Source organism: Ranitomeya variabilis, chromosome 1, assembly GCF_051348905.1.
Source record: "Ranitomeya variabilis isolate aRanVar5 chromosome 1, aRanVar5.hap1, whole genome shotgun sequence".
Taxonomy (NCBI): Eukaryota; Metazoa; Chordata; class Amphibia; order Anura; family Dendrobatidae; genus Ranitomeya; species Ranitomeya variabilis.
The window spans coordinates 4347713-4367842 of NC_135232.1; the positions used below are offsets into that span (position 1 = coordinate 4347713).

General features: G+C 52.2%; 1 protein-coding gene across 2 annotated transcripts in view; it reads left to right on the top strand.

The window, feature by feature from the left end:
* The window catches only part of HINT2 (histidine triad nucleotide binding protein 2), a 107102-nt gene that overhangs the window by 40819 nt on the left and 46153 nt on the right, over nucleotides 1-20130 (top strand). For both annotated transcript variants that reach the window (XM_077280696.1, XM_077280697.1), the window contains exon 2: nucleotides 6076-6203. In XM_077280696.1, coding sequence (XP_077136811.1) covers nucleotides 6078-6203 — 126 coding nt within the window. In that variant the 5' untranslated portion in view covers nucleotides 6076-6077. The remainder of the gene's footprint in view (nucleotides 1-6075; nucleotides 6204-20130) is intronic.

A 20130-nucleotide genomic window follows, 5' to 3' on the forward strand; every position in this document is an offset into this window, starting at 1 on the left:
GAGGCATCAAAACTATGAATTAACACATGTGGAATTATATACTTAACAAAAAAGTGTGGAACAACTGAAATTATGTCTCATATTCTAGGTTCTTCAAAGTAGCCACCTTTTGCTTTGATGACTGCTTTGCCCACTCTTGGCATTCTCTTGATACTGACCCGAAGAATAAAGCTGCCTTATTAATTTTACTACACACGGAACGTCATTAAAAAAAAAACAACAATTCCTGAAATCCTGGTGCTTGTTCATTCTGTCTCCTGAAAATCGGAATAGAAAGCGATCAACAAATGTCATGTGCCCGAAAATGGTCCCGCAAAAAATCACATGATTCTGTTGGCCGAAATATGAAAAATTCTACCTCTCAAAATATGGTGATGCAAAAACTAGTTTTTGAAGTAAAAAGCGTCTTTTAGAGTGTGACAGCAGCCAAACATAAAAACCCGCTATAAATCTGGTATAGCTGTAATCGCACCGAGCGAAAGAAAGTCGCCTAATCACTTATATCGCACGAGGAAAGGCGTAAAAAATAAAACCAATTCTTCACATGCTGTTGATTTTTTCATTCTGCCTCCCAAAGATTGCAGTAAGGCTCAGCGCATATTTATCCTGCGCTCTGGGATGAGCGCTTACATGAGGGTTTCCGTGTAAATCTCTGAAATACGTGATTCAGACTGTACCTCTAGCTGAAGATTCCGTATAATGAGGCAGATGGAGGCACTGTGGACGCCGTCTGACCTGTGATTCGGCGGTGTCCGTCTTTTTAGTCATACATAAAAGCGCAGTCAGCCAGTTTTGTGCGCTTCTGAGAAGGACACAGCTGAACAGAGGCCCGACGGAATCCAGAGTAACTCTGCCGCCTCATTATAGTGAATGGATCGGGGTTTCAAACGTTATGTAAAATGTTCCCAATAAAAGCTTCAACTTAATCCACAAAAAAAGCAAGTCCCCACTCAGGTCCGTCATCTGGTCATGGAAATACAGGGGGCTTCCACGTTACTGGTAGCACAAAGGCTCTGGAAAAGCGTTATGGCTACTCACCCCCTAAAATAAATTCTGCGCTCCCAAATTCAAATGCCCCCCTCCGTTCTGAGCCCCACAGTGTACCTAAACCACATATATCATCCACATGTTTTCCATGTTATCCTGAAGCATGAGCTGGGGATAATGTACTGGTGACTGCAACGTACTGGTCACTACAGCGCACTAGTCACTACAGCGTACTAGTGACTACAGCGCACTGGTCACTACAGCGCACTGGTCACTACAGCGTACTGATCACTACAGCGTACTAGTGACTACAGTGTACTGGTGATTACAGAGTACTGGTCATTACAGCGTACTGGTCACTACAGCGTACTGGTGACTACAGAGTACTGGTCACTACACTGGTCACTACAGCGCACTGGTCACTACAGCGTACTGGTCACTACAGCGTACTGGTGACTACAGCGTACTGGTCACTACAGCGTGCTGGTCACTACAGTGTACTGGTCACTACAGCGTACTGGTGACTACAGCGCACTGGTCACTACAGCGCACTGGTCACTACAGCGCACTGGTCACTACAGCGCACTGGTCACTACAGCGTACTGGTCACTACAGCGTACTGGTGACTACAGAGTACTGGTCACTACAGCGTACTGGTCACTACAGCGCACTGGTCACTACAGCGCACTGGTCACTACAGCGTACTGGTCACTACAGCGTACTGGTGACTACAGCGTACTGGTCACTACAGCGTGCTGGTCACTACAGTGTACTGGTCACTATAGGGTACTGGTGACTACAGCGCACTGGTCACTACAGCGCACTGGTCACTACAGCGCACTGGTCACTACAGCGTACTGGTCACTACAGCGTACTGGTCACTACAGCGTACTGGTGACTACAGAGTACTGGTCACTACAGCGTACTGGTCACTACAGCGCACTGGTCACTACAGCGCACTGGTCACTACAGCGTACTGGTCACTACAGTGTACTGGTGACTACAGCGCACTGGTCACTACAGCGCACTGGTAACTACAACGACAGTTTGCATTTTTCATTCTGCAACATCCACTGCTGCTTGTTTCTGGAAAACATTTATGGCGTTAAAATCGTCACTACCCTTGTAGATAAATTCCTAAAGGGGTATAATTTCCAAATTGGGGTCACTTGAGGGGGGGGATTCTGTCATTTAGGGCTCTTTATATAGAGTCTGGAAACTATTCTATAATAGTTTGTTCACCTAGAGTCAAATAGCTCTCCATCCCTTCAGAGTCTTGCTGTGTGGTTTAGCAGTACTGTACCGCCACATATGGGGTATTGCCAAGTTCAGAAAAAATTGTGTAACACATTTTCGCACCATTTTTACCCATTTCCAACTGTCAAAATGTAAAATCTGGGGATAAAACAAATTTTTTGTGTTAAAACTGTAATTATTCTTTTTTCACTGCCCTATGGTATCACATTCTGTGACACACTTGTGGTGTCAAAATGATCACTGCACCCCTTGATGAACTAATTGAGAGGTGTAGTTTGTAAAATGGGGTCACTTATGGGGGAGGGGGTCTGCTCTTCTGGCAACTCAGTGGCTCTGCCAATGTGACATGGCCCCCTCAAACCAATGCAGCAAAACCTGCACTGTAATATGGCGCTCCTTCCCTTCCAAGCTCTGCCGTGCACCCAAGCAGTAGATTTCCCCCATAAATGGGGTATCGGCGTACTCAGGAGAAATTGCACAACAAACTTTGGGGTCCATTTTTTCTTGCTACCCTTGTGAAAATAAAAAAGTGGGGGCTAAAATAGCATTTTAGTGGTAAAACATTTTTTTTAAATTCTGACGGCTCAATATTATAAAATTCTGTGAAACCCCTGGAGGTTCAAGGTGCTCACCAGACATCAAGATAAATTCCTTGAGGGGTCTAGTTTCCAAAATGGGGTCACTTGTTAGGGGGTTTCCACTGTTTAGGCATGTCAGGGGCTCTCCAAACGCAACATGGCGTCAGCTATCGGTTCCAGTCAATTTTGCATTCCAAAAGTCAAATGGCGCTCCTTCCCTTCCGAGCCCTGCCGTGCGCCCAAACAGTAGATTTCCCCCACATATGGGGTATCGACGTTCTCGGGAGAAACTGCACAAATTGTATGGAGCAATTTCTCCTGTTCCCTTATGAAAATGCAAAATATGGAGCTAAAAAGATTTATTTGGGAAAAATGTTTTTTTATTTTTTTATTTCCACGGCTCTACGTTATAAACTTCTGTGAAGCACCTGTGAGTTCAAAGTGCTCAATACACATCTAGATAAGTTCCATAAGCGGTCTAGTTTCCAAAATGTCGTCACTTGTGGGGGGTTTCCACTATTAAGGCACATCAGGGGCTCTCCAAATGGGACATGGCAACCGCTAATTATTCCAGCATATTTTACATTCAAAAAGTGAAATTGCGCTCCTTCCCTTCCGAGCTCTGCCGTGCACCCAAGCAGTAGATTTCCCCCATTAATGGGGTATCGGCGTACTCAGGAGAAATTGCAAAACAAAATGCACGGTGCATTTTCTCCTGTTACCCTTGCGAAAGTAAAAAAATACGCAGAGACCTTCTGCAGCCAGATGCAGAGCGACAGTTTGTTGCATCTGACACAACAGTGACACTGACTACACTGCACTTCTACATACAACTCTTATCTACTGAGCTGTGTATCCTGCAATGTGCAGTATGTCGGCTGCATCACAGGCCGTTAATGATCAGAGTCAGGAGACGTCAATCTGATGCTGCCAACTCATAAGTTTACACCCCCTTTGTGGAATATAATATATCCCAATAACCCCCTTAAGTATACACCCCCTTATAGTATATGGTATATTCCAATCACCCCATATACACCCCCCCCCCCCCGTATTGTGTATGGTGTAATCCAATCACCCCCATAGTTGTAAAACTCCTGTTTATTATATAGAGGACTGTCTCTGCTCTTTCTAGCATAGTGTAGTTCTTTTTCTCTGCTCACTGGTATGGTTTGATCTGTTCTCTACTGGGGTCTGTTTCTGCTCTTTGGCTATATCCATTTCTTTTCGTCTGCTCTCGAGTGAGGTCTCGCCCCCTTTTTCGGCTGAGGGTTGTCTCTGCTCCTTGGCTAGATCTGGCTTACGGTCTCTGCTGTCCGGTGAGGTATGGCTATACTCTTTGATAAAGTCTCTTGCTCTGTTACTGCACTCTGGAGAGACCTGGCTTTGCTATTTGGCTAGATCTGTATTTCTGTCTCTGCTCTCTGGTGAGGTCTGGCTCGCTGTTCCTTCTCTCTGGTGAGTTCTGACTCTCTGGTGAGGTCAAGCTTAGCTTTCTGTCCCTAATCTGTGGTGATGCATGGCTTTCTGTCCCTGCTCTCTGGTGAGGTCTAGTTTCCTGTCCCTGCTCTATGGTGAGGTCTTTCTGTTCCTTCTCTGTGGTGAAGCTTGGCTTTCTGTCCCTTCTCTGTGGTGAGGCTTGGCTTTCAGTTCCTGCCCTGTGTAGAGATCTGGCTTTCTGTCCCTGCTTTATGGTGAGGTCTGGCTTTCTGTCCCTGCTCTCTGGTGAGGCCTGGCTTTCAGTCCCTGCTCTGTGGTGAGGTCTGGCTTTCAGTCCCTGCCCTGTGTAGAGATCTGGCTTTCTGTCCCTGCTTTATGGTGAGGTCTGGCTTTCTGTCCCTGCTCTGTAGTGAGGCCTGGCTTTCTGTTCCTGCTCTGTGGTGAGGTCTGGCTTTCAGTCCCTGCCCTGTGTAGAGATCTGGCTTTCTGTCCCTGCTTTATGGTGAGGTCTGGCTTTCTGTCCCTGCTCTGTAGTGAGGCCTGGCTTTCTGTTCCTGCTCTGTGGTGAGGTCTGGCTTTCTGTTCCTTCTCTGTGGTGAAGCTTGGCTTTCTGTCCCTTCTCTGTGATGAGATCTGGCTTTCTGTCCCTGCTCTATGGTGAGGTCTGGCTTTCAGTCCCTGCCCTGTGGAGAGATCTGTCTTTCTGTCCCTGCTTTATGGTGAGGTCTGGCTTTCTGTCCCTGCTCTGGAGTGAGGCCTGGCTTTCTGTTCCTGCTCTGTTGTGAGGTCTGGCTTTCTGTTCCTTCTCTGTGGTGAAGCTTGGCTTTCTGTCCCTTCTCTGTGATGAGATCTGGCTTTCTGTCCCTGCTCTGTAGTGAGACCTGGCTTTCAGTCCCTGCCCTGTGGAGAGATCTGTCTTTCTGTCCCTGCGTTATGGTGAGGTCTGGCTTTCTGTCCCTGCTCTGTGGTGAGGTCTGGCTTTCTGTCCCTTCTCTGTGATGAGATCTGGCTTTCCGTCCCTGCTCTGTAGTGAGACCTGGCTTTCAGTCCCTGCCCTGTGGAGAGATCTGTCTTTCTGTCCCTGCTTTATGGTGAGGTCTGGCTTTCTGTCCCTGCTCTGTAGTGAGACCTGGCTTTCATTCCCTGCCCTGTGGAGAGATCTGTCTTTCTGTCCCTGCTTTATGGTGAGGTCTGGCTTTCTGTCCCTGCTCTGTAGTGAGGCCTGGCTTTCTGTCCCTGCTCTGTAGTGAGGCCTGGCTTTCTGTTCCTGCTCTGTGGTGAAGCTTGGCTTTCAGTCCCTTCTCTGTGATGAGATCTGGCTTTCTGTCCCTGCTCTATGGTGAGACCTGGCTTTCAGTCCCTGCCCTGTGGAGAGATCTGTCTTTCTGTCCCTGCTTTATGGTGAGGTCTTACTTTCTGTCCCTGCTCTGTAGTGAGGTCTGGCTTTCTGTTCCTGCTCTGTGGTGAGATCTGACTTTCTTTCCCTGCTCTGTGGTGAGATCTGGCTTTCAGTCCCTGCCCTGTGGAGAGATCTGTCTTTCTGTCCCTGCTCTGTAGTGAGGTCTGGCTTTCTGTTCCTGCTCTGTGGTGAGATCTGGCTTTCTGTTCCTGCTCTGTGGTGAGATCTGACTTTCTTTCCCTGCTCTGTGGTGAGGTCTGGCTTTCTGTCCTGCTCTCTGGTGAGGTCTGACTTTCTTTCCCTGCTCTCTGGTGAGGTCTGGCTTTCTGTACCTGCTCTCTCTATCTCAATTCTATCTATCGCTATCTCAATTCTTTTGAGCTTCTCTTGCTCAGTTTATTGTGTGTCTTCCAGCAATGTCATCACTACGACTGTGGAGGTCCCTGCCGCTGTGGAGGGCGCTATACACCGGCTTTGCTGTAGGATGTGCAGGAACATTTCATTCCTCATTGGCCTTGAGAAATTCATGGAGTTGTCAGCAGGTAGGTGGAAAATGCATGTGAACCGCTATGATACGTGTCACTTCTGAAGGATGTACTGTATGTCCAGTCTCAGCTCAGTATGGCAGCTTTCTGCAGAAGTTGACAGCTGGTGACATACTGACTTGCCGCGTAGCTGAACTTAGGACTGAGACCAGACACCTGCAGCCAAGAACCAGACGGGGTGTCCAGAAAGGTCCCAATGGAAGTGAATGCACCCACAAAGCCTTTCCCATAACCACATGAGTCATATGGCCCCAGGCCCTACTGCCGAAAGCAGTGGACGGTCTGAAAAGGAGCAGCCACAAACCACACAGAGATTAAGCACTGAAATCAACAGACTATTCATCAGCCTCTATCAGGATTCTATTTCTGCTTACTATTCCTAAACAACTGGGACTGCAGGGAAGAGCCGCTGTCTGCAAGTGAGCAAAATCCGGATCGGCACTGAGTTTTCCAATAAATATCTAAAATATCTCAGAGATCAATGGCTCATCCAGCAAATCACAGAGAGACCTCAAGAAACTTGGGTGCAAGACCCGCGAGAGACTGTTTGAGCTAGACCCCAGAGTGAATGCAAAGACTCTTCTTTAATCACATGGAATATATGACCCCTGGTACAACTGCAGACAGTAATTCCTGGCAGCCCCGAGAAACACTGGGGACACCCACTCCTCTCCCCCGAAAGACGGCAGGCGCGAGTCCTGCCCGCTCTCCCTAGAGACGGCAGGAGCAAGTTCCCCCTCTCCCCCTAGAGACGGCAGGGGCGAGTCTCCCCCTAATGATGGCAGGCGCAAGTCACCCCCTCTCCCCCTAGAGATGGCAGGCGCGATTCCCCCCTCTCCCTCTAGAGACGGCTGGTGCGAGTCCCCCCTCTCCCCCTAGAAATGGCAGGTGCAAGTCCCCCCTCTCCTCTAGAGACGGCAGGCGCGAGTCCCCCCTCTCCCTCTAGAGACGGCAGGCGCGATTCCCCCCTCTCCCTCTAGAGACGGCTGGCGCGAGTCCCCCCTCTCCCCCTAGAAATGGCAGGTGCAAGTCCCCCCCCTCTCCCCCTAGAGACGGCAGGCGCGATTCCCCCCTCTCCCTCTAGAGACGGCTGGCGCGAGTCCCCCCTCTCCCCCTAGAAATGGCAGGTGCAAGTCCCCCCTCTCTCCCTAGAGATGGCAGGCGCAAGTCCCCCCTCTCCCTCTAGAAATGGCAGGTGCAAGTCCCCCCCTCTCCCCCTAGAGACGTCAGGCGCGATTCCCCCCTCTCCCTCTAGAGACGGCTGGCGCGAGTCCCCCCTTTCCCCCTAGAAATGGCAGGTGCAAGTCCCCCCTCTCTCCCTAGAGATGGCAGGCGCAAGTCCCCCCTCTCCCTCTAGAGACGGCTGGTGCGAGTCCCCCCTCTCCCCCTAGAAATGGCAGGTGCAAGTCCCCCCTCTCCTCTAGAGACGGCAGGCGCGAGTCCCCCCTCTCCCTCTAGAGACGGCAGGCGCGATTCCCCCCTCTCCCTCTAGAGACGGCTGGCGCGAGTCCCCCCTCTCCCCCTAGAAATGGCAGGTGCAAGTCCCCCCCTCTCCCCCTAGAGACGGCAGGTGCGATTCCCCCCTCTCCCTCTAGAGACGGCTGGCGCGAGTCCCCCCTCTCCCCCTAGAAATGGCAGGTGCAAGTCCCCCCTCTCTCCCTAGAGATGGCAGGCGCAAGTCCCCCCTCTCCCTCTAGAGACGGCTGGTGCGAGTCCCCCCTCTCCCCCTAGAAATGGCAGGTGCAAGTCCCCCCCTCTCCCTAGAGATGGCAGGCGCAAGTCCCCCCTCTCCCTCTAGAGACGGCAGGCGCGAGTCCCCCCTCTCCCCCTAGAGACGGCAGGTGCGAGTCCCCCCTCTCCCTCTAGAGATGGCAGGCGCGATTCCCCCCTCTCCCTCTAGAGACGGCTGGCGCGAGTCCCCCCTCTCCCCCTAGAAATGGCAGGTGCAAGTCTCCCCCACTCCCCCTACAGACGGCAAGCGCGATTCCCCCCTCTGCCTCTAGAGACGGCTGGCGCGAGTCCCCCCTCTCCCCCTAGAAATGGCAGGTGCAAGTCCCCCCTCTCTCCCTAGAGATGGCAGGCGCAAGTCCCCCTTCTCCCTCTAGAGACGGCAGGCGCGAGTCCCCCCTCTCCCCCTAGAGACGGCAGGTGCGAGTCCCCCCTCTCCCTCTAGAGATGGCAGGCGCGAGTCCCCCCTCTCCCCCTAGAGACGGCAGGTGCGAGTCCCCCCTCTCCCTCTAGAGACGGCAGGCGCAAGTCCCCCTTCTCAGCCTAGAGACGGCAGGGGCGAGTCTCCCTCTAGAGATGGCAGGCGCAAGTCCCCCCTCTCTAGAGACAGCAGGCGTGAGTCCCCCGACTCTCCCTAGAGACGTCAGGTGCGAGTCCCACCTCCCTCCCTAGAGACAGCAGGTGCGAGTCCCCCCTCGCCCTCTAGAGATGGCAGGTGCGAGTCCCCCTCTCCCCCTAGAGATGGCAGGCGCGAGTCCCTCCTCTCTCCCTAGAGACGGCAGGACCGAGTCCCCCCTCTGCCTCTAGAGACGGCAGGGGCGAGTCTCCCCCTAAAGATGGCAGGCACAAGTCCCCCCCTCTCCCCCTAGAGACGGCTGGCGCGAGTCCCCCCTTTCCCCCTAGAGACTGCAGACGCGAGTTCCCCGGCTCTCCCTAGAGACGGCCTTTGAGAGTCCCTCCTCTCCTCCCAGAGACGGCAGGCGCGATTCCCCCCTCTCCCTCTAGAGACGGCAGGCGCGAGTCCCCTCTCTCCCCCTAGAGATGGCAAGGGCGAGTCTCCCACCTAGAGATGGCAGGCGCGAGTCCTGCCTCCCTCCTTAGAGACGGCAGGTGCGAGTCCCCCCTCTCCCTCTAGAGATGGCAGGCACAAGTCCCCCCTCTCCCTCTAGAGATGGCAGGCGCAAGTCCCCCCTCTCCCTCTAGAGATGGCAGGCGCGAGTCCCTCCTCTCTCCCTAGAGACGGCAGGCGCGAGTCCCCCCTCCTCCTAGAGATGGCAGGCGCAAGTCCCCCTACAGACGACAGTCACGAGTCCCCCCTTTCCCCCTAGAGGCGGCAAGCGCGAGTCCTCCCCCGTCTCCTGAGAGACAGCAGATGTGGGTCCCCACCTTTCTACGAGAGACGGCAGGCGTGAGTGGCCCCCTCTCCACATGATACGGCAGTCACAAGGCCCCTCACCCCCCCCCCCCCCCCCCCGTGTGTGAGAGGTAGCAGGCACGAGTCCCCCTTTAATCACATGGAATATATGACCCCTGATCCAACTGCAGACAGCAATGCCTGGCAGCCCCGAGAAACACTAGGGAGACCCACTCCTCTCCCCCGAAAGATGGCAGGCGCGAGTCCTGCCCGCTCTCCCTAGAGATGGCAGGCGCCAGTCCCCCCTCTCCACCTAGAGACGGCAGGCGCGAGTCCCCCCTCCCCCTAGAGACGACAGGCGCGAGTCTCCCTCTCCTCCTAGAGACGGCAGGCGCGAGTCCCCCCTCTCCCTCTAGAGATGGCAGGCCCGAGTCCCCCTGCACACAAACCCTCCCTCGATAGATGGAAGGCTCGAGTCTCCACCCTACCCCCGACAGATGGCAGGCGCGAGTCCTCCGTCCCCCGAGAAATGACTGGCGCGAATCCCACCCCTCTTCCACGAGAGATGGCAGGCGCGAGTCACCCCAAGGCCCAGTGAGACAGCTACTGCGAGTCCCACCACCCCTGAGAGACAGCAGCCGCGAGTTTCACCACAGACCAAAGTCTCAGATGACCTAAGTGATGTTGGCAGGGGTCGTGCCCAGGTCCCAGTGAGGTGGCCACAGTGTAGGAGAGGAGGTTGGACACTGACTGCAGTCTCCTATGGGGCTGCCGTATGTGCGGTGTACGTCGTTCTCAGACACTTACATACTAACAAATATAGCCGCCGCCGGCAGCTGCAGAAAGCATTAATAGATGCATGTTAGGACAAAACCTGCCATTTTGTATTCAACTAAATTGATTATATCATCAATTATTAACCCCGTTCTGACATCAGACGTAATATTCTGTCCATGTGACCTGTCCCTATTTGACCATGGACGGAATATTACGTCTGAGCAATCGTCCGCTCTCACGATGGGTGCGCGGGCCATCGCCGCTGGGTGTCAGCTGATTCCGACACTTTAGCCCCCAAAATAATGCGATCTAACACGATTGCATCATTCCAGAAGCCGACACAGGGCTGACAGCCCCTCTGCCTTTGGATCGTAGACCCCAGGGCAGCGATATAGACAACGAGCCGATCGCTGCAGCGTCGCTGTTTAGGTCGCTGTGGAGCTGTCACACAGACAACTCTCTCCAGCGACCAACGATCAGGGGAACTACTTCGGCATAGTTGAAACTGTCTTCAACGATGCCGAAGTCCCCCTGCAGCACCCGGGTAACCAGGGTAAACATCGGGTTACTAAGTGCAGGGCCGCGCTTAGTAACCCGATATTTACCCTGGTTACCATTGTAAAAGTAAACAAAAAAAAACACTACATACTCACCTTCTGATGTCTGTCACGTCCCCCGGCGTCCGCACTGCTGCTCAGAGCTTCCTGCACTGACTGTGTCAGGGCCGGCAGAGCACAGCGGTGACGTCACCGCTGTTCTCGGCTTTACAGCCGGCACTGACACATTCGGTGCAGGAAGCTCTGAGCAGCAGCGTGGACGCCGGGGGACGTGACAGACATCAGAAGGTGAGTAGTGTTTTTTTTTACTTTTACAATGGTAACCAGGGTAAATATCGGGTTACTAAGCGCGGCCCTGTGCTTAGTAACCCGATATTTACCCTGGTTACCATTGTAAAACATTGCTGGCATCGTTGCTTTTGCTGTCAAACACGAAGATACACACCGACCTAACGACGAAATAAGGTGCTGGCCTTCTAGCTCCGACCAACGATATCACAGCGGGATCCAGATCGCTGCTGCGTGTCAAACACAACGATATCGCTATCCAGGACGCTGCAACGTCACGGATCGCTGTCGTTCTCGTTGTAAAGTCGTTTAGTGTGAAGGTACCTTAAGACCTAAATAAATATTTGAATGAAAAAGAAATCTAAACAATAAAATTACACGTTTGGTATCTCCACGTTCGCAACAACCCGACCTATAAAACTGGCCTACTAGTTAACCCCTTTAGTGAACACCATTAAAAAAAAAAGCCAAGGTAAAAAACAATGCTTTATCATGCAGCCGAACAAAAAGTGGAGTAACACGCGATCAAAAAGATGGATATAAATAAACTTTGTACTGCTGAAAACGTCATAGTGTCCTGCAAAAAACGAGCCCCCATACAGCTCCATCACCGGAAAAATAAAAAAGTTATACCTCTCAGAATAAAGCAAAAATAATAATTTTTTCTGTAAAAGTTTTTATTGTACAAAAGCGGAAAACATAAAAAAAATATAAATGAGGTATCGCTGTAATCGTACTGACCCAAAGGAATTCATGAATAGCTGGTTCTTGGTCATTCTGCCTCCCAAAAATCAGAATAGAAAGCGATCAAAAATGTCACGTGCCCGAAAATGTTACCAATAAAATCATCAACTGGTCCCGCAAAAAAAAAGCCGTCACATGACTCTGTGGGCCAAAATATGGAAAAATTATAGCTCTCAAAATGTGGTGACGCAAAAACTATTTTTTGCAATAAAAAGCGTCTTTTAGTGTGTGACAGCTGCCAATCATAAAAACCCGCTATAACGCCTCTTTCACCCGTCCTGATATTTCCGGTACCGGAGATGTCAGGGTCCGTTTGTGTAATACTTGCAGCACGCTTGTGGTATGCGTGTGCCGCATCAGTACCACAGGTGCCAGGGAAGAAGCGTTACAGTAAGCGCTGTTCCCCGGCGCCAGGTGCTGAACACAGCTCTCATCATTCTCCCCTCTGCTCTACCCGCAATCGGCGCAAGCAGGGGAGAATGATCAGCTACATTTAAGTGATAAAAGAGACAGCAGGTGGTGGCTGATGGACTATTAGTCACTGTGCTAGCAGGGATCTCACCACAGCTCAGCCCGGATGGGAACTGAGCTTTGTGACCGGAGGTTACCTCTACGACGTCACCCCCAGTCACTGACACTGTGTTCGCAGCAGCTCTTTCACCTGTGGTTCTCAGCCGGGACGGCCACATCTTGGCGCCGTCCAGGTTGAAAACTAATTATCCCCCAGACATGGATTACGATGTGGGACACAACGACAGACAGGTGAGGGATATTGTTGTTTTTTATTTTATTTTTATTACAGGAGAACGAGGGCTTCAGTGGAATTAGGCGTTGCAGTAAGTATGGTTTAATTGAGAATATTAAAGGAGTCTGTGTCATTTTCTCAAATAAAGGACTTTATTCTGGGTGTGACTTTATTTACAATGTAATTATAAGATTAGGATAGGTGTCTTATAGATGCTTCTCCATTACTAAAGGTACCTTCACACTAAACAAATTTACAACGAGAACGACAACGATCTGTGACGTTGCAGCGTCCTGGATAGCGATCTCGTTGTGTTTGACACGCAGCAGCGATCTGGATCCTGCTGTGATATCGCTGGTCGGAGCTAAAAGTCCAGAACTTTATTTGGTCGTCAGATCGGCGTGTATCGTCATGTTTGACATCAAAAGCAACGATGTCAGCAATGTTAAACATGGAGCTAACGACCTGTGAGAACGATAAGTGAGTCGCCGTTACGTCACAGGATCGCTCCTGCATCGTTGTGGAGCTGATGTGTTTGACGTCTCTACAGCGACCTAAACAGCGACGCTGCAGCGATCGGATCGTTGTCTATATCGCTGCAGCGTCGCTGAGTGTGACGGTACCTTAAGGCTTGATGTCACCAGAGAATACAAAGGTGACATCAACCCCACAAATATGAACCCCACTTGCCACTGCTACAGGGTAAGTGGGAAGAGTCAGGCAAAGTATTAGAAATGGCCCATCTAATAGATGCGCCTTTTCTGGGCAGTTGCAGGCTGCTATTTTTAGGATGGGGGTGGTCAATATCCATGGCTCCTGTCACGATTCACACCGTGACTGTCACCAATTGTCACGATTCACTTCGTGACTGTCAAGATCCCTTAGCCGCTGCCCACAATATGTCACGGATTGGGGTGACTGTGGACCAGCAGACTGCTATCACATGTGCAGGGGGCTTATCCTAGTTATCCCTCCACTGCCACAATGTGATGAGAAGAACACACACAAATTTATTTACCTCTTAGGTTACAGCAGGGGCTTATTTTAGGTATCCCACTGCTCTCCAATATACCATGAACTGCAGGGATTTGTGTATCCCGCTTACAGTTCCCCTTAACACTTGCAGCTCTCTGGCGCCCCCCTTACTCTCAGGTCAGATTAGGTACTGCACCTAGGGTAATTAGTCGCCAGAATGGCTGCCTGCTATGTACTGGCTATTGGGCCGACTGCAGTGACGCGATAACTACTCCCGCTCAGGCAGGAACAATAATTATCAAGCCGCAGTCGCTACAATCACCCAAGAGTCTACACACGGTATCGCCGCCACCAGCTCCGATTAAACGGTCCGGAGCAACCCAAAACAGTAGCGTAATTCCCTTCAGAGACAGGGTACGGTTTAGGGCAGGAAGAACGAACTAGTATTAAAAATTATACCCCATAAATGATTTTTAGGCAGTGTTTATAAAATATTTTACAAAGATGTTACAAATGAGACAATTGCAAATATGTACAAGGTAATTATGAAAATAAAAGGATTAAATGAAGAAAAGATAACACTCACATATTCTCAGATCATTGCATTGCAGGCTAGGAGCTTTCCATCTATCCAAGTGCATTTGCACTCGCAGTCTGGTCGCTTCAGGTAAAAACTCACAACTCCCCCCTGGAAACCTGCCAGCAACTTTATAACCTACAGCCTGTGACCTCACAGAAAGGGCTGGTTTTTCCAACCCCTCCTACTTCTTCAGTATTGCTCACTGGGCATTAAATATATCTGATGCCCGTAACTTCGCTACAGAACATAAAATAATCGCACCATACCCATCGTTCATCTCATAGTATCGTGGGCATTCCGATGAGATCAAATATGTCCTATTTGTCACGCACACTGACAGAGAAATCCCTACCTCTGTACCAGATGGAGCTACAAGCCTGTGATTAGAGTGATGCGTAGATCCTCCGAGTGTGATTATGACGATATATTTTGGTGTTCGTAACTTAACCGGTTTGCATAATATCTTCCAAAAACAGAACAAAAGACTTTCATTTTCTGGAAGGTTCTAATCTAGTTAAAGCTGGGCACTTTCCCCCCACAAGAAATACTGGTCGTAAATACCTTTCGTCAATAAAACTCTCTTCCCCCATGCACAGTGGAAAGGCAGCTCAACTCTGAAGAAAAAGAGAAGGGGGGTTTCTTAGCCCACATCCTGGGCTGACAAGAGAAACTAAACTTATATGATATTTCATACCATATCGTGACACCTCCCCCTTTTAGCGTGCGCTACGGCGGCAGAACCTCTCGGTATGCCTCCATGCGCACCTCCGTGGGTTCACCCTGGCGGGAGAGTCCATCTGCATTCCCATGCTCTTTGCCCGCTTTGTGTTTAATGGTGAAGTCAAATTGCTGAAGGGCAAGGCTCCAGCGCAGCAACCTGCCATTGGTTCCACACATGGTGCTTAGCCAGCGCAGAGGGTCGTGGTCGGTCACCACAGTGAAGGTGCGCCCGTACAAGTAGGGCTGCAAGCGCTGCAGGGCCCAGACTATGGCCAGGCACTCCTTCTCAATGGTGGAGTAGGCCACTTCCCTCGGCAAAAGTTTCCGGCTCAGGTACAACACGGGGTGCTCTTGGTCCTCCGAGTCAACCTGGCTGAGCACAGCACCAAGGCCAAACTCGCTGGCGTCGGTCTGTACCAAGAACGGTCGACTGCTGTCGACTGCTTTCAACACAGGGGCGTTGCACAGTGCGGTCTTCAACGCCTGGAAGGCCCCCTCACAGCCATCTGTCCAGTTGACGATGTGGGGTAGCTTCTTCCTGGTGAGGTCCGTCAAAGGTTTTGCCAGGCTACTATAGTGCTGCATGAAGCGCCTATAGTACCCTGCAGTGCCCAGGAAGGACATCACCTGTTTCTTGTTCCTGGGAGTGGGCCAGTTCACGATCACGCCCACTTTGTCAGGCTCCGGTTTCAGGGTGCCTCCGCCTACCCGGTGCCCCAGGTAGTGAACCTCCCTCATGCCCATCTGGCACTTTCCCGGCTTGATAGTCAGGCCTGCTTGGTGAATTCGCCCGAGCACCTCCTCGAGATGCTGCAGGTGTTCATCCCAGGAGGGACTGAAGATGGCAATGTCATCTAAGTACGCCACTGCGTACTTCTCCAGTCCCTGAAGCAGGAGATTGACCATCCGCTGGAAAGTGGCAGGGGCATTCTTCATGCCGAAGGGCATGACCGTGGACTCGTACAGTCCAAAGGGTGTGATAAAGGCGGACTTCTCCTGCGCCTCGGGGCTCAGGGGAATCTGCCAGTATCCGCGACTCAGATCCATTATTGTCAGGTATTCTGCGCCAGCTAACTTCTCAAGCAGCTCCTCGATGCGCGGCATTGGGTGCGCGTCAGAGGCTGTAATGGCGTTGAGCCCCCTGTAGTCCACGCAGAACCGGGTGGTCCGGTCCTTCTTTGGCACGAGAACTACAGGTGAGGCCCACGCGCTCTTTGACCGTCGAATCACCCCCAGCTGTAACATCTCATCGATCTCCTGGCGCATAATCTGCTGCACCTGGTCAGAGATTCGATAGGGTGTTCGCCGTAGTGGGGCGTGATTCCCGGTGTCCACCTCGTGGACCGCTAACTCAGTCCTTCCAGGTCGGTTGGAGAACACGACCCGGAAGGGTTCCAGTGTGGTTTGCAACTGCAACCGCTGTGGTTCATCTAGCGAGGCGCTTACCTCCACGTCCTCAATGGACCCACGGGCCTTGGCTTGGGCCAGCATGTCCAGGAGGGTGTCTTCCTCCCCGTCTTCGGGTAAGCTGCAGACCGGTAGGACGAAAGGTTCACGTTCGTGATGAGCCTTCATCATGTTGACGTGAAAGGCCTTTCGCCTACCCCGAGCGTGGTCAAGCGTGACCACGTAGGTGACCGGGTTGAGCTGTTGGTGGACGACGTATGGGCCCTCCCAGGCTGCCTGAAGCTTATCCGTTGGTACAGGAACCAGCACCCACACCTTTTGACCCACATGGTAGGTCCGCTCCCGGGCGTTCTGGTCGTACCAGTGCTTCTGATCAGCCTGAGCCTGCGTCATGTTGTCATGCACCAACTGCGTCAAGGTCTGCATCTTGTCACGGAAGCGCAGGACATACTCCACTATGGACACTTCAGAAGGGTTCGGCTCCTCTTCCCAGGATTCTCTTACCAACCCAAGGGGTCCCCGGACTCGGCTGCCGTACAGGAGCTCGAAGGGGGAGAACCCCGTCGAGGCCTGCGGAACCTCTCGGTAAGCAAATAGCAGGTGTGGGAGGTACCGCTCCCAGTCGCGCCCTTGTGTCTCAACCAGCATGCGTAGCATCTGTTTGAGGGTACCATTGAAGCGTTCACACAAGCCATTGGTCTGTGGGTGATACGCACTCGATACCAGGTGCTTCACCTGCATTTTCTTACAGAGAGCCTCCATTAGGTGAGACATAAATTGGGTTCCTCGATCAGTAAGCATTTCCCTGGGAAATCCTACACGTGAAAAGATGGCCAACAGGGCATCCGCCACCTTATCTGCCCTAGTTGAAGACAGAGCTACTGCCTCTGGGTACCGGGTAGCGTAGTCTACCACAGTAAGAATAAATCGCTTTCCAGAGCTGCTGGAGACGGCCAGCGGGCCCACAATGTCCACCGCAATCCTCTGGAAAGGCTCCTCTATCACTGGCAAAGGGATCAAGGGAGCCTTAAGAGCAGGCCCCGCCTTCCCCACTCTTTGACAGGTGACACAGGAGCGGCAGTAGTTTGACACATCTGTCCCCATCTTAGGCCAATAGAAGTGTTGAGACAGCCGGGCCTTAGTTTTGCTGATCCCCAAGTGTCCAGCGAGCGGGATCTCATGGGCAATCCGCAACAACTCACCCCGGAATTGCTGTGGGACGACCAGCTGTCTTTCCCTCAACCACTCCTTTTGTGATTCTCCGGGTACTGTCTCCCGGTACAACCTTCCTCCTTCCCAGAACACCTTCTCCTTATCAGTCTCGGAGAAGCGCGTCCCGGCGAGTTGTCTCAAACTCTCTAGGCTCGCATCTGTGTGCAGAGCGGCCTGAAACTCCTGGCTAGGGGAAGCCAGAAGCGATGTCAGGGTTCCTTCCCCACGGGAGCCCTCTTGGACCTGCTCTGGGTCCACCTCTGGTTCAGTCACACTGATGACTGAGGAGGGTCCGGAAGGCAGACAGGTATCTGCGTTCCGGGCACTCTGACTGCGGGTGACAGCAGCTACGTAGGCTGTCTCCCCGGGGATTTCTACAGACACATCAGCCGACGCTGCTATGGGCTCTACCTCCCCATCCACCCCCATTACCTCAGGAGCATTGCTACTTATGGGCCAGTTACCTTCCTCGGTGGCACTGGTCAATTGCATGGCATCACCTTCCTCACGGTTCCCATGTATCTCCCCATTTCCTGTAGCACCGACACTTGCCCCTGCTAGGGGTTCCTCAGCCGTCTCACTCCGCAGAGCGACGTGGCTGAGCACTCCTGTACCTATGGACACATCAACTTTCACAGAAACATCATTATCAGATACAGTTGGCACAGGTACAGCATTTTCACCATCAATCCTAGGGAAAAAATGGTTAGCAGATGCATCACTACAAGATAAAGCATGGTCAGGTAACACATGCGATTTCCCATCATCATCATCATCATCATCAGGGTTAACGTTACCCTTATTAGCAGATTGGGGAGGGGTGTCAGGGACGTAGTATGCAAACAACCTCCCCAAATCAGTCCCCAACAAAACATCAGTGGGCAAATTATCAGACAGCCCCACTTCCTTCACCCCCCTCCCGGCACCCCAATCAATAAAAACCCGGGCCATCGGTAAGGGACAGCTGATGCCCCCAATCCCAGTGACAGTTAGGGTTTTCCCCGGAATGATTTCTTCAGGGGCCGCCAGTTCGGGTCGGATGAGGGTTCGTTCAGCCCCGGTGTCCTTGAGGCCTGTAGCAACACGACCTCCCACAATGACATGCTGTACGTTATCACACCCCCTCCCAGCCACACCACCCACCAAAAGAACTGCTGCATTAGGCCCTGGGGCCTGGGATGAGGGGTTCTTCTGCCTGGCTGGACATCGGTGACTGAGGTGTCCAGTCTGCCTGCAGTGGTAACACTGGCGAAGTTCGGTGGTGGGTCTGGTGCTGTTGGCCACGGGGACAGGACCTCTGGTGTGTTGGCTGGCAGGGGTACTGGCGTTGGCTGCAGGCTTACCCCCTCTCCAGCTGGAGGTGACTGGCTTCCGCACTTCCGATCTACGGTTGGCCTCATAGGCATCGGCAATCTGCGCTGCTTTCGTCACGTCATTGGGTTCTCTGTCCATCACGAACTGTCGCACTTCAGTTGGGCAAAGACGGAAGAACTGGTCTTTGATCATCAGGTCTCGCAGCTGTGCAAAGGTGGTCACTGACAGTCCTTGGGTCCACTGGTCAAAGTGGGTCCCCAGTCTATGCACCACATCACTGTAACTGTCGTGTGGGCCACGTAGGAGGGTCCGAAACTTTTTGCGGTACACCTCGGGCGTAAGCTGGTACTTGGCTATGAGAGCCTGCTTGATGGCCTCATAGTCACCATCTTGTTCTTGAGGGAGTGCAGCAAACGCTTCCAGAGCTTTTCCTCTCAGCCCTGGTGTCAGATACCGTGCCCATTCTTGTGTAGGCAGCTGGTACTGCCTGCAGGCTTTCTCAAAGGCCCGCAGAAAAGTGTCCAAGTCCCCATCCTTTTCCATAACCGGAAAGTGGTCGGGCCGGGGCTTTGGTGTCTGAGCGCTGCTGGGCTCACGGCTCTGAGGCGACCCCTGCATTTGCAGTTGGGCCATCTGCAGCTGGTACTCCCGCTGCGCTTGGGCCTCTCGCTCGGCTCGCTCTTGGTATTGCTGGATCAGCTGCAGACGTCTCTCTAGGTCATCTGCGGGGCATTGTTGCAGAGCCAGCTGCAGGAGGAGGTCTGCGCCCCCTTGGTTGCCAGTAGGGCCCGTATTCAGTGGTTGGACCTCTGCGGCAGCACCATGCTCGCTTGTGCCTGCTTCTGCGGCCTCTGGGCTCTGTGGCCTGGCTTGGTCTGCTTCAAATTGCACCAGTTCAGCGACCATTTGAGCCTTGGACTTGTCCTGGGGTTTCAGGCCATGGTACATGCATATCCCAGCAAGAGTGTCTTTCTTCTGCTGGGTGTACCAGGCTTCTCCTTTCGCAGCCATGGTTGCCAAATAAAAGATAGAATAGAAAAACTAAGAGAAAGGGAAGGGATAATTACCAGTACACAATTGTCTCACAACTAATAAACACTGAGTTCGTTCTCCAAACTTATTTGCGCAGAGTTCTCGCAAGAACTTTCTGCAAGTTTTTAGTGAGAGGGATGATTGCTCAAACCAAATCACTAATGCTCTAATATCCCACCGCCTTGCCACCAATATGTCACGATTCACACCGTGACTGTCACCAATTGTCACGATTCACTTCGTGACTGTCAAGATCCCTTAGCCGCTGCCCACAATATGTCACGGATTGGGGTGACTGTGGACCAGCAGACTGCTATCACATGTGCAGGGGGCTTATCCTAGTTATCCCTCCACTGCCACAATGTGATGAGAAGAACACACACAAATTTATTTACCTCTTAGGTTACAGCAGGGGCTTATTTTAGGTATCCCACTGCTCTCCAATATACCATGAACTGCAGGGATTTGTGTATCCCGCTTACAGTTCCCCT